The sequence below is a fragment of the Rhinopithecus bieti genome, unplaced genomic scaffold, assembly GCF_001698545.2.
Source record: "Rhinopithecus bieti isolate Rb0 unplaced genomic scaffold, ASM169854v2 scaffold_11515, whole genome shotgun sequence".
Taxonomy (NCBI): domain Eukaryota; kingdom Metazoa; phylum Chordata; class Mammalia; order Primates; family Cercopithecidae; genus Rhinopithecus; species Rhinopithecus bieti.
In genome coordinates, this window is record NW_016806755.1 from 97,306 (window position 1) to 109,533 (window position 12,228).

General features: G+C 41.3%; 1 protein-coding gene across 14 annotated transcripts in view; it reads left to right on the forward strand.

The window, feature by feature from the left end:
• SHLD2 (shieldin complex subunit 2) overlaps positions 1-12,228 on the forward strand; it is an 84,636-nt gene that overhangs the window by 43,697 nt on the left and 28,711 nt on the right. For 12 of the 14 annotated variants that reach the window (XR_001886662.1, XM_017877516.1, XM_017877513.1 and 9 more), the window contains one exon: positions 7,520-9,052. The exons of 1 other annotated variant lie outside the window; for it this stretch is intronic. Coding sequence is in view for 12 of the 13 variants with exons in the window: in XM_017877513.1 (XP_017733002.1) it covers positions 7,520-9,052 (1,533 nt within the window). In the remaining variant the exon portion in view is untranslated. Of the gene's footprint in view, positions 1-5,206; positions 5,228-7,519; positions 9,053-12,228 lie in introns of those variants that run through there. One more of the 14 variants, XM_017877518.1, reaches the window with a different exon arrangement.

Genomic DNA, 12,228 nt, shown 5'->3' on the forward strand with positions numbered 1-12,228 from the left:
TTAATTTTTCCTGACCGTGTTTGTTTTGTTTTTCATCTTTCGTTCCCACGAAAGATGGGTGGAGATGAAAGCAAGCACAGGGGTTGGCAGGATGGTTACTTGTTTTAAAGTTCAGTCTTTTTTATTTTTACTTTTTTTTTTTTTGAGACAGTGTCTCACTCTGTCATCCAGGCTGGAGTGCAGTGGCACAATCACGGCTCACTGTAGCCTTGACCTCCCGGGCTCAGGTGATCCTTTCACTTCAACCTCCTGAGTAGCTGAGACTATGGGCACGTGCCACCCTACCCAGCAATTTTTTATTTTCTTATTTTTTTGTAGCAACGTGGTCTCACCATGTTGCCTAGGCTGGTCTCGAACTACTGAGCTGAAGCCTCCCATCTGCCTCAGCCTCCCAAAGTAAAGTACTGTAATTACAAGCTTGAGCCACTGTGCGAGGCCCAATTCTGGCCTTTTGATGTTGCATGGTGGGGGTGGGGAGGTGAAGTGTGATATTTTAGGAATTTGAGGATTTCTACTTCGACCTTAGGCGTGACATTGGACAAAAGACATCTGGGCTGAGACATTCTCTAGTAATGCTGGATCCAAAAAACTCTTACCCCATTGTCTCATAGCTTCATTATACAGACCTGGCAGCCATGATCCTCTTTTTTTCCCCCTTAGTTGCCAAACATGGGTTCTCTGTCTTACCTCATTTGAGTCTTTCCTCAGTCTTGAGAGTCGCAAATGCCTATCATAATTTTTAGACAAAATTCAACCTTATTTCAGTTAGTATTTCATTGTTATTTAAATTTTTTAACAGGAAAACTGAGCGATGTTTCCCTTTACCTGTTAGTCCTGTTATAATATTTTAGATAAAATGTGTTAGAAGGCACATTCTTCATTAATAGAATATTTAATCATGAGTTTATGTGGTTCTTAACTAGGAATACCATATAGTCAATCTCCAACCCTTTGAGAAGGAAAAGAGATACTGACTAAACAGGACACCAGAAAAGCATGCTTAAACTAGGACTGTTCTGGACAAATAAGAAGGCATGTTCGCCTTTTTTTTTTTTTTTTTTTTTTGGTGACGGAGTCTCGCTCTGTCGCCCAGGCTGGAGTACAGTGACACGATCTCGGCTCACTGGAAACTCCGCCTCCTGGGTTCATGCGATTCTTCTGCCTCAGCCTCCTGAGTAGCTGGGACTACAGGCGCCTGCCACCATGCCTGTCTAATTTTTTGTGTATTTTTGTAAAGACGGGGTTTCACCATGTTAGCCAGGATGGTCTCGATCTCCTGACCTCGTGATCTGCCCGCCTCGACCTCCCAGCATTTAGTAATTCTTAAAAGAGTTCAGCATGACTATACACAGTACATGGGTTATTAGTACTGTGTTGTTAAGACAAATGAACTATGATAGCAAATTGAATTTGGTTCAATCAGGTCAAAGAATAAAAGGATGATTTTTTTTTTTTAACCACCAGCAAAGAATAGTATAATGAACCCCATGCAGCTGTCACTTAACTTCAATAATTTCAAGTTTGAGTAAGTTGCAGAGTAGGGATTTGAACCCACATCTCTCTTGTTCCAAATCCTTTGCTTTTAATTACAATCCCATGTGACTTCTTTGTCATTTGATGCTATTGAGCAACTTTATGATTTCTTGGTGTTTTTGGTAAAATAGACATGAAAAGGCATTACTGCAGGGAGTTTTTTCCCTCCCTGGTAATAAGAGGGAAAAGCACTCTCTTTTAATGATACATGTTTTGTAATAAGCATTTTTTTTAGTTGCAGTGTTCTGCAAAGACAAAACCTGCTGATACAGTTCATCCTGTTTTAGAAATCTTTGACCCATTCATCAGACTCTGACCACTCTAAAGATAAAGGATTATGGTTATATTGGTCTTTCTGACTGAAGTGGCCTTCTGCAGATTGAGAAATTGTATAATTATTAACTGCGGTAATGGATATGTACTTGCAAGTTTCCTCTGATATCTTAATGAGCTTTAACCCTCTGAGTACACCTAAAACATATCCTAGAATCATTGAAATTAATCAGTTGTCCATAACTTTTCTGTCTATATAATTTGGCTGTCATAGATATTTTGTTTTCCCCAGTCCTTACCAGTCTTCATCCTCCTACTCACATACTCACAACTCCTATAAATTGGAGTATTTAGTAGCAGTAGCCTTTGGTATAAACACTTTTTAAAAATTCACTGTTTTTTGAATTAATAGGGCCACTTTCTACTCAAGTTTTTTTTTTTGAGGGGGTGTGGGGAAGGTAGAGTAACAGTTCCACACTTACAAGGGTATTTGTTTAGACCAATCTTGTTCAACCCACAGCCCACGGGGCTGCATGCGGTCCAGGATGGCTTTAAATGCAACCCAACATGAGTTTGTAAACTTTCTTAAAACATTATGAGTTTTTTTGAGATATTTTTGAGACAGAGTCTCGTTCTGTTGTCCAGGCTGGAGTGCAGTGGCCCGATCTTGGCTCACTGCAACCACTACCTCCTGGGTTCAAGCGATTCTTCTGCCTCAGCCTCTGGAGTAGCTGGGATTACAGGTGAGCGCCACCACTCCTAGCTAATTTTTGTATTTTTAGTAGAGATGGGGTTTTACCATGTTGACCAGGCTGGTTTCAAACTTCTGACCTCGAGTGATCTGCCTACCTCGGCCTACCAAAGTGCTGGGATTACAAGCGTGAACCACTGTGCCCAGCCTGCGACAATTTTTTTTTTTTTTTTTTTTTTAGCTCATTAGCTGTCATTAGTGTTAACTGTATTTTATATGTGGCCCAAGACAATCCTTCTTCCACTGTGGCCCAGGGAAGCCAAAAGATTAGACACCCCTGATTTAGACAAATAAGTAAAGGTACACTGAAATAACAGTTACATATAATAACCTTGTACCGCCAGGCACAGTGGCTCATGCCTCTAATCCCAGCACTTTGGGAGGCCGAGGTGGGCGGATCACCTGAGTTTGGGAGTTCGAGACCAGCCTGACTTACATGGAGAAACCCCGTCTCTACTAAAAATACAAAATTAGCTGGGCATGGTGGTGCATACCTATAATCTCAGCTACTTGGGAGGCTGAGGCAGGAGAATCGCTTGAACTCAGGAGGCAGAAGTTGTGGTGAGCTGAGATTGTGCCATTGCACTCCAGCCTGGGCAACAAGAGCGAGACTCCGTCTCAAAAAACAAAACAAAGCAAAACCTTGTGCTTTATGGAACTCGCATTCATCTCAGATATTTCTTGCTCTGGGAGATCCTGTGAACCCTCAGGACTGCTTCGTGTCACCCGTTTATGCTCTACTATCTTCCCCTGCCTAGAAGGCAAGTAGGGCTTTGAATCTTGCCTTTGATTCTACTGTGATCCTGTCAAATATAGTAATGCTAGAAATATAAGTCTGAAGTTTGGGAGAGAGATTGGCTCAGTATAGATTTGTAAAGCACAGTTGGATATATGGTAGTTATATGAATGGGATTGGATGAAATTCTCTAGAAGTGTGTGGAATGGAAAGAGGTGGCCCAAGGAGGAAGAGAGAAAAATTGGAGAGGTAGAAGAACTGCTTAGGAAAGAGTAATGTTCTAGAAACTAAGGAGAGAGTTTTACAACTGCAATGGTGAAGCACTGTGAGTTCTTATTTGGCAATTTGGACTTCATTATTGTCTTATCAGAGATAGGAAATGAAAGTCAGGAGAAAATATTAAGTGAGGACACAGAAGCAGTAAATGTCATATATGCCTTTTAAACATTTTGAAGATTACCAATAATAGGGCCTGTCCCTTCGGTAAGGCAATTAGGGCAGCTTTCCTGGGCCCTATTTTGGGGTGGGGAATGACTCGGGGGCTTTATTATATGACTTTTTTTCTGAACATTAATAAAATTCAGCTCCAAAATTTTGTGATTAACTGTAATCCTAAGAGCCTACGAAAAATGCAAATAATGGGCAGTTCCACATTGGTTGAGTTGTCCCAGGCTTCTCTCTTCTAGAGATCCTGTCCCTTCCTTTTGATCCTATAGTAGCTCCTATCACTTTTTTGTTTGTTTCTTTTATTTTTTGAGACAGAGTTACCCAGGCTGGAGTGCAGTGGTGTGATCTCAGCTCACTGCAACTTCTACCTCCTGGGTTCAAGCGATTCTTGTGCCTCAGCCTCCTGAGTATGTGCCACCACACCTGGCTAATTTTTGTATTTTTAGTAGAGACAGAGTTTTACCATATTGCCTAAGCTGGTCTTGAACTCCTGACCTCAGGTGATCCACCTGCTTCAACCTCCCAAAGTCCTGAGGTTACAGGCATGAGCCAAGGCTCCTGGCCTCCTATCACTTTTTATGATTGTCAGTTTGTTTTTCCTATCAGAAATTAAGCTCCTTAAAGCTCTCTATTATTGTTTTGAATTCCCAGGGCCTAGCATAATGCCCAGCATGTAGTGTTGTGTGTTTGTTACGTGAGTGATTGAAGGAATAATCCAATACATATCTGTCTTAAGTACAAAAGAATTCCAATATGGTGGTCTCACAGAGTCAAAAAAGCAGAATGTTTCAGGCAAGAGGGATTGATAAACAGTTTCTAATGGTAGTAAGAGTATAGAAAAGTGACCTTTGGATTTGGCTTTTAGAAGGTCATTGGTTTCCATAGTGAAAATTTCTATAGCAAAATGGTTGGAGAGAAGTGGTGGAAGATTAAAGGAGAAATGAGATGTAAGAAACAACAAACAAGTTTGTGGGGGTGTTTTGGTTTTATTTTTAAAAGTTTGTAGCTGAATGTGACAGTATGTGCCTGTAGTCCCAGCTATTTGGGATGCTGTGGCTGGATGATAGCTTGAGCCCAGGACCTTGAGGCTGCAGTGAGCCATGATTGCACCATTGCACTCCAGCGTGGGTGACAGAGCGAGACCCTGACTCAAAAAATATAAAATAAAATAATAAAATAAAAAAATAAAAAAAATAAAATAAAATGAAGCTAAAGAAACGGAGAAACCGTTGGAGAAGAAAGCCAAAGATGCTGATGGTAGGAGAGTCATTTTCAGGTATGTTATGCATGATTTTGCATATTATCTATTCCCCACCAACTTTTTTTTTTTTTTTTTTTTTGAGGAAGTCTCCACTCGTGTCACCCAGGCTGGAGTGCTGGAATGCAGTGGCACGATCTTGGCTCACTGCAGCCTCCTGGGTTCAAGCGATTCTCCTGCCTCAGCCTCCCTAGGAGCTGAGACTACAGGCTCGTGCCATCACACCCTGGTAATTTTTGTATTTTCAGTAGAGATGAGGTTTCACATGTTAGCCAGGCTGGTCTTGAACTCCTGACCTCAGGTGATCCGCCCACTTCATCCTCCCAAAGTGCTGGGATTACAGGCATGAGCCACCATGCCTGGCCCCAACCAACATTTCAAGATAATATATTTCCTTCCACTTAGGTTTGATATATTAATGTATTTTGAACTTGAAGGCTTTTGCTGTGCTAAATTAGGGCCCCTAATGGTATATCTAATAATGACATGCAATAGAACAGCTAATATACCAGTTATTCCTTATGAAGGTTATTCTTTCTGTGAGGATTAAATGAGGTTGGAATATGTAGTTACAGCAATAATAGTGATTCTTAATATTTTTTTAAAGAGAGGGTCTCGTCAGGCATGGTGGCTCACGCCCATAATCCCAACACTTTGGGAGGCCAAGGCGGGTGGATCACTTGAGGTCAGGAGTTTGAGACCAGCCTGGCCAAAAATGGTGACACTCCCATCTCTACTAAAAAAACTAAAATTAGCTGGGCGTGGTGGTGGGCGGCTATAATCCCAGCTACTCGGTAGGCTGAGACAGGAAAATCGCTTGAACCTGGGAAGCAGGAGGTTGCAGTGAGCAGAGATCGCTTCATTGCACTCCAGACTGGGCAACAAGAACAAAACTCTGTCTCTAAATTAATTAATTAATTAAAGAGAGGGTCTCACTCTGTCACCCAGACTGAAGTGCAGTGATGTGATCATGGCTCACTGCAATATCCGACTCTCAGGCTCAAGTAATCCTCCCACCTCAGCCTCCCTAGTAACTGGGACTATAGGCGTTTTACCACTATGTCCAGCTAATTTTAAGAAATTTTTTAGTTTTTAAATTTTTTTGTAGAGATGGAGGTCTTATTATGTTGGCCAAGCTGGCCTCGAACTCCTAGTCTCAAGCGATCCTCTCACCTCAGCCTCCCAAAGTGCTGGGATTACAGGTGTGAGTCACCATGGCTGGCCAAAAATGAGTAATTTTTTTTTTTTTTTTTTTTAGATGGAGTCTTGCTTTGTCACGCAGTCTGGAGTGCAGTGGCAAGATCTTGGCTCACTGCAACCTACTCCTCCTGGGTTCAAGCGATTCTCTTGCCTCAGACTCCTGAGTAGCTGAGGCTATAGGCATGGGCCATCACACCTGGCCAATTTTTGTATTTTTAGTAGAGATGGGGTTTCACCATCTTGGCCTGCCTGGTCTTGAACTTCTGACCTCAAGTGATCCACCCCCTCGGCCTCCCAAAGTGCTGTGATTACAGGCATGAACCACTGTGCTCTGCCCAAAAATGAGTAATTTAAAGGTGACTGTAATGTAGTTAAACAAATGCCTCTTTTCCCATTCTTTACTAACTTGTTATTTAAATGGGGCAAGTTTTTACAACATAAGAAATAAACAGGCCAGGCGTGGTGGCTCACACCTCTAATCCCGGCACTTTGAGAGGCGGAGGAGGGCGGATCACTTGAGGTCAGGAGTTTGAGACCAGCCTGGACGACATGGTAAAACCCCGTATCTACTAAAAGTACAAAAATTAGCCAGGCATGGTGGAGCAGACTGTAATCCCAGCTAATCAGGAGGCTGAAGCAGGAGAACTGGTTGAACCCAGGAGGCGGAGGTTGCAGTGAGCCTAGATGGCAACACTGCACTCCAGCCTGGGCAACAGAGCAAGACTCCATCTCAAATGAAATAAACATACTGAAAACCTATTTACCTGTTTGATGTGAGTGTACTTAGCTTTATTTCCGTTAAAGAGAGTCTTTTTTTTTTCTTTCCAAGATGGAGTCTTGCGCTGTTGCCCAGGCTAGAGTGCAGTGGCACAATCTCAGCTCACTGCAACTTCTGCCTCCTGGGTTCAAGCAATTCTTCTGCCTCAGCCTTCAAGTGGCTGGGACTATAGGCATGAGCCACCACGCCCAGCTAATTTTTTGTATTTTTAGTAGAGACAGGGTTTCATGCTGTTAGCCAGGATCGTCTCGATCTCCTGACCTTGTGATCCACCCACCTCGGCCTCCCAAAAAGCTGGGATTACAGGCATGAGCCACTACACCCAGCCTAAAGAGAGTCTTTAAGTGAAAAATTTTTGTGAATATTTTGATTTCTCCTTCATAATTTCTTGTGTATTTATGAATTTTATATAATTAAATGGCATGTCAAAAAAATCACCTATGTTAATTATGTTATATTTTCTTTTGGTACATTATTAAGTTAATATCCATATGCAAAAATATGCTGACAATATATTAATTTTGGATATTTCATTTTTATCAGAAATCATGAGTGGAGGATCTCAAGTCCACATTTTTTGGGGTGCTCCAGTTGCTCCACTGAAAATGACAGTATCACAAGACACAGCTTCTTTAATGTCTGTTGCTGACCCCTGGAAAAAAATTCAGCTTTCATGCAGTCAACATTCTTTATATCTGAAGGATGAAAAACAGCACAACAATCTTGAAAACTGTGAAGTCCCAGAATCTATTGGTTCTCCAGATCTTCTTAGTGGTCATTTCTTAACAAACTGTATGAATAGACATGTTCACATGAAAGATGACTTTGTACATTCTGTTTCTGAAACACAGAATATAGAATCCCAGAAGATTCACTCCTCTAGACTGAGTGATGTAACTAGCTCTAATATGCAAATACGTGGATTTAAAAGCACAGTTCCGCATTTAACTGAAGAAGAAAAGTATCAAAAGCTTCTCAGTGAAAATAAAATTATAGATGAACAGCCTAAACATCAGCCAGATATATGTGGTCAGAACTTTAACACAAATTTGTGTCAGTTAAGCCATAAGTGTGCAGCTATGTTGGATTTGGTTTGTAGTACTGAACAAATTAATATAGGGCCTGAAGTGGTACAAAGAGAGTGTGTGCCGACAGAATATCATGAAATACAAAACCAGTGTTTGGGATTATTTTCCTCGAACGCAGTATATAAGCCAAAGTCTGAAGGAGCAGTTAGGAAGGTCTCAGACCTTAAAATATCAACTGATACTGAATTTCTCAGTATAATTACCTCCAGCCAGGTTGCTTTTTTAGCTCAAAAGAAAGATAAAGGGCAGAGTCCTATAAATAAAGGGAATGCAAACATGGAGACTGAACCAAAGGCAAGTTACGGGGAGATAAGAATACCTGAAGAGAATTCGATTCAGCTTAATGATTTTACAGATGCATATGAAAGTGGACAAAACCAAGCATATTCCCTTGAACTTTTTAGTCCTGTTTGTCCTAAAACAGAAAATAGCCACATTCACATAAACTCTGATAAAGGTCTTGAAGAAAATACAGGATCTCAAGAACTTTTCAGTTCTAAAGATGAACTGCCACCAAATGAGATACGTATTGAGTTGTGTAGCTCAGGAATACTGTGTTCCCAGCTAAATACCTTCCACAAAAGTGCTATTAAAAGAAGCTGCACCTCTGAAGATAGGGTGGGCCAGTCTGAAGCTCTGTCTAAAGTCCTTCAAGTAGCTAAGAAAATGAAGTTGATTTCTAATGCAGGAGATTCTGCTGTAGAAGTGGATCAGAGGAATGTGTCTGAATTTAAGGGTATTAAAAAAACATCATTAATAAAAAACTGTGATTCTAAAAGCCAGAAGTATAATTGTTTAGTCATGGTGCTATCTCTATGCCATGTGAAGGAAATAAACATAAAATTCGGACCAAATTCTGGCTCTAAAGTGCCTTTAGCAACAGTTACAGTAATTGATCAATCAGAAACTAAGAAGAAAGTTTTTCTGTGGAGGACTGCAGCATTTTGGGCATTTACAGTGTTTCCTGGAGATATAATTTTACTCACAGGTGAGGTCATTATGGTATAGTGGTAGCTTATTTTATAAAGCTAAGTTTTGTTTTTGCTTTTCTCCCACTTAGTCTTTGAAGACCCTGTAGTCATTTGCCTCTTCTGAGCTCAGCATAATTGATCCCTTTATCGCATCTGCATTGTTCTCCTTTCCACTGTCCACCCTCCTGCCCATTGCCACTTCTGGGTCTCTGTTCTGTCCTTCTGAGCTCTGCCCCACTTACCCCTCCTTTAATAAGCATCCCCTAGTCAGGTGCAGTGGGTCACACTTGTAGTCCCAGCACTTTGGGAGGCTGAGGCAGGAAGATTGCTTGAGGCCAGGAATTTGAGACCAGCCTTGGCAACATAGTGAGACCCCGTCTCTACAAAAAATAAAATAAATTAAGTTGTGTGTGCCTGTAGTCCCAGCTACTCAGGAGGCTGACGTGGGAGGATTACTCAAGCCCAGGAGGTTGAGGCTGCAGTGAGCTTTAATTGGGCCACTGCACTCCAGCCCCAGCAACAGAGTTGGACCTTTCCACTTCTTTTTTTTTTTTTAGATAGAGTCTCACTCTGTCACCCAGGCTGGAGTGCAGTGGCACAATCTCGGCTCACTGCAAGCTCCGCCTCCCAGGTTCGTGCCATTCTCCTGCTTCAGCCTCCCAAGTAGCTGGAACTACAGGTGCCCGCCACCATGCCTGGTTAATGTTTTGTGTTTTTTTAGTAGAGAGGGTATTTCACCGTGTTAGCCAGGATGGTCTCCATCTCCTGACCTTGTGATCTACCCGCCTCGGCCTCCCAAAGTCCTGGGATTACAGGCGTGAGCCACCGCACCCAGCCTCTGCTTCTTGTCTAATAATGCTGTGCGCATTATGTTCTTACTGAGGGAACACTTATCCATTTCTATTGCTCTATTATTAAAATTATATTAATTACACTTGGAAATATGGAAAGGCGAAAACTGGTATTATACCAACTTCATATAACGACCAGTAGAGTTCTAGAGTGTTACCTTCCAGTTATTTTCTCTGTTCTTCTTAAAATGTGTGTGCATGTGAGTACATGTCATGCATAGAAGCTCATATTTATTGGGAGCTTACTTTGTGAGACCCTGTTTTAGACTTTACGTGCATATCTTATTACAGCAAGTATATGAGGAAGGTACTGATTTTTATCCCCATTTTTCAGTTGAGGAAGCTGAAGCCCAGAGAAGTAAAGTAACTTGCCCAATGTCATACATCTAGGAAGTGGCAAAGCTATGGTTTCTCCTAGACTCTAGAATTCATACTCTTACTGTATAGTTGTAACCATAAAGAACATTTTGTTTTTTTAATTTTTAATTTATTTTTAATTAATTTATTTGTAAGAGACAGAGTCTTGCTATGTTGCCAAGTGCAGTGGCTACTCACGGGCACAATCCCATTACTGATCAGCATGAGAATTTTTAAATTGTTATTTTTAATTTTTTTTTTGGTTTGTTTGTTTAATAGGGACAGGGTCTCACTGCATTACCCAGGCTGATCTCCAACTCCTGGGCTCAATTGGTCCTCCTGCCGCAGCCTCCCAAAGTGCTAGGATTACAGGCGTGAGCTACCGTGCCCATGGTATTTTTAACATTCCCTTGTTTCCACCCTGGACCAGTTCACCCCTCCTTAGGGAACCTGTCGTCCTCCACTCCCAGGAGGTCACTATATTGATGGCAAGCTTAGTGCAGACACCTGATCGGCTACAACTCTGAACTCCTGGGCTCAAGTGAGCCTCCTGTCTCCCAAGTAGCCAGGACTACAGGTATGCATGCCACTGCACCCAGAGAGAATATTTAATTTCTTTTTGTTTATTTTTTGAGACAGACTCTTGCTCTGTCACCCAGGCTGGAGCGCAGTGGCACAATCTTGGCTCACTGCAACCTCTGCCTCCTGGATGCAGGTGATTCTCCTGCCTCAGCCTCCCGAGTAGCTGGGATTATAGGTGCACGCCACCACGCCTGGCTAATTTTTGTATCTTTAGTAGAGACGGGGTTTCACCATGTTGGCCAGGCTGGTTTCAAACTCCTGTCCTCAGGTGATTTGCCCACCTTGGCCTCCCAAAGTGCTAGGATTACAGGTGTGAGCCACCGTGCCTGGCCAGAATATGTTTTCACCGAACATATCTAATATTGTGTTACATGTTCTTTGTTGATTCAAAATTGATACATGGTGTATTAGAGCAGGAAGAAGTTGATTAAGCTTAATAAAATATCTAAAGAAAGAATGTGATACGGGGGAGGTATTTAGAAAAAGAAAACTTCAAAGCAATATTGATAGTCCTAGCAAATAGTTTATAGGAGGAATGAGAACCTTAGCTAGTGTATGTACCTTGGTGTTCCTATAGGATTGTCAAGTACAATCTTTTATAAAGAGGTAAACACAAGATTGTAATGAACAGGCTTAGCATAGCCACATCCCACTGGCAGTATTAGCTATTATTATTTATATGTGATCATATTATTGGAGATTCAATTCACCTAACTCCCTCTGTTCTGATTCAGTGCTTGCTGAATACCTCTTTGCTTGTGATTTGGCTTTCTGGTTGTACAGCTGCCCACAGCATGAGAACAAGCTGAAATACTGTTTTTTTGGGCAATTAATCCCTCGTTGTAAATGAAAAAAAAATTTTTTTTTCTTTGATTTGTTTCATTAATTGATTTAGTACAAGCTTATGTTGCAGAGCCGAAATCTAGTTTTGGAGTGTTAACAAAATTAAGTTTCCCAGACTGTAAAAGAGGCTGAACCCTGGACCATGGTCATTTTGCTGAGGCAATTAGTGTTACCAGGGACCTTTCGGGGACCTTTTCCATTTTCCTGGATAGGTGTAAACTCAATCTGCAGTCTGTGTTTTTTCCTAACATCTCTATAGTTGTGAACAACTAGGTACATTCTCTCTAGTGGCTTTAATGCAATTTACTTAACCATTTTCCTATTATAAGACATTTAAATGATTTCTGTGAACTTTTTTTAAAAAATCTGATTTTTTTTGTCTTTTAAGAAAAGATCTAGTTCACTGATTTCTGAATAAGTTTCTTTAGTGTGGAACAGATGGAAACGTTGTGGGAAGAAAAAAACCTACACTTTTCTGTTGTCCTAATGAGGCAGTGAACTTACTTGGATAGCTTGGATAGTTCATACTACCTATTGATATATACCCCCAAACAGAAAAA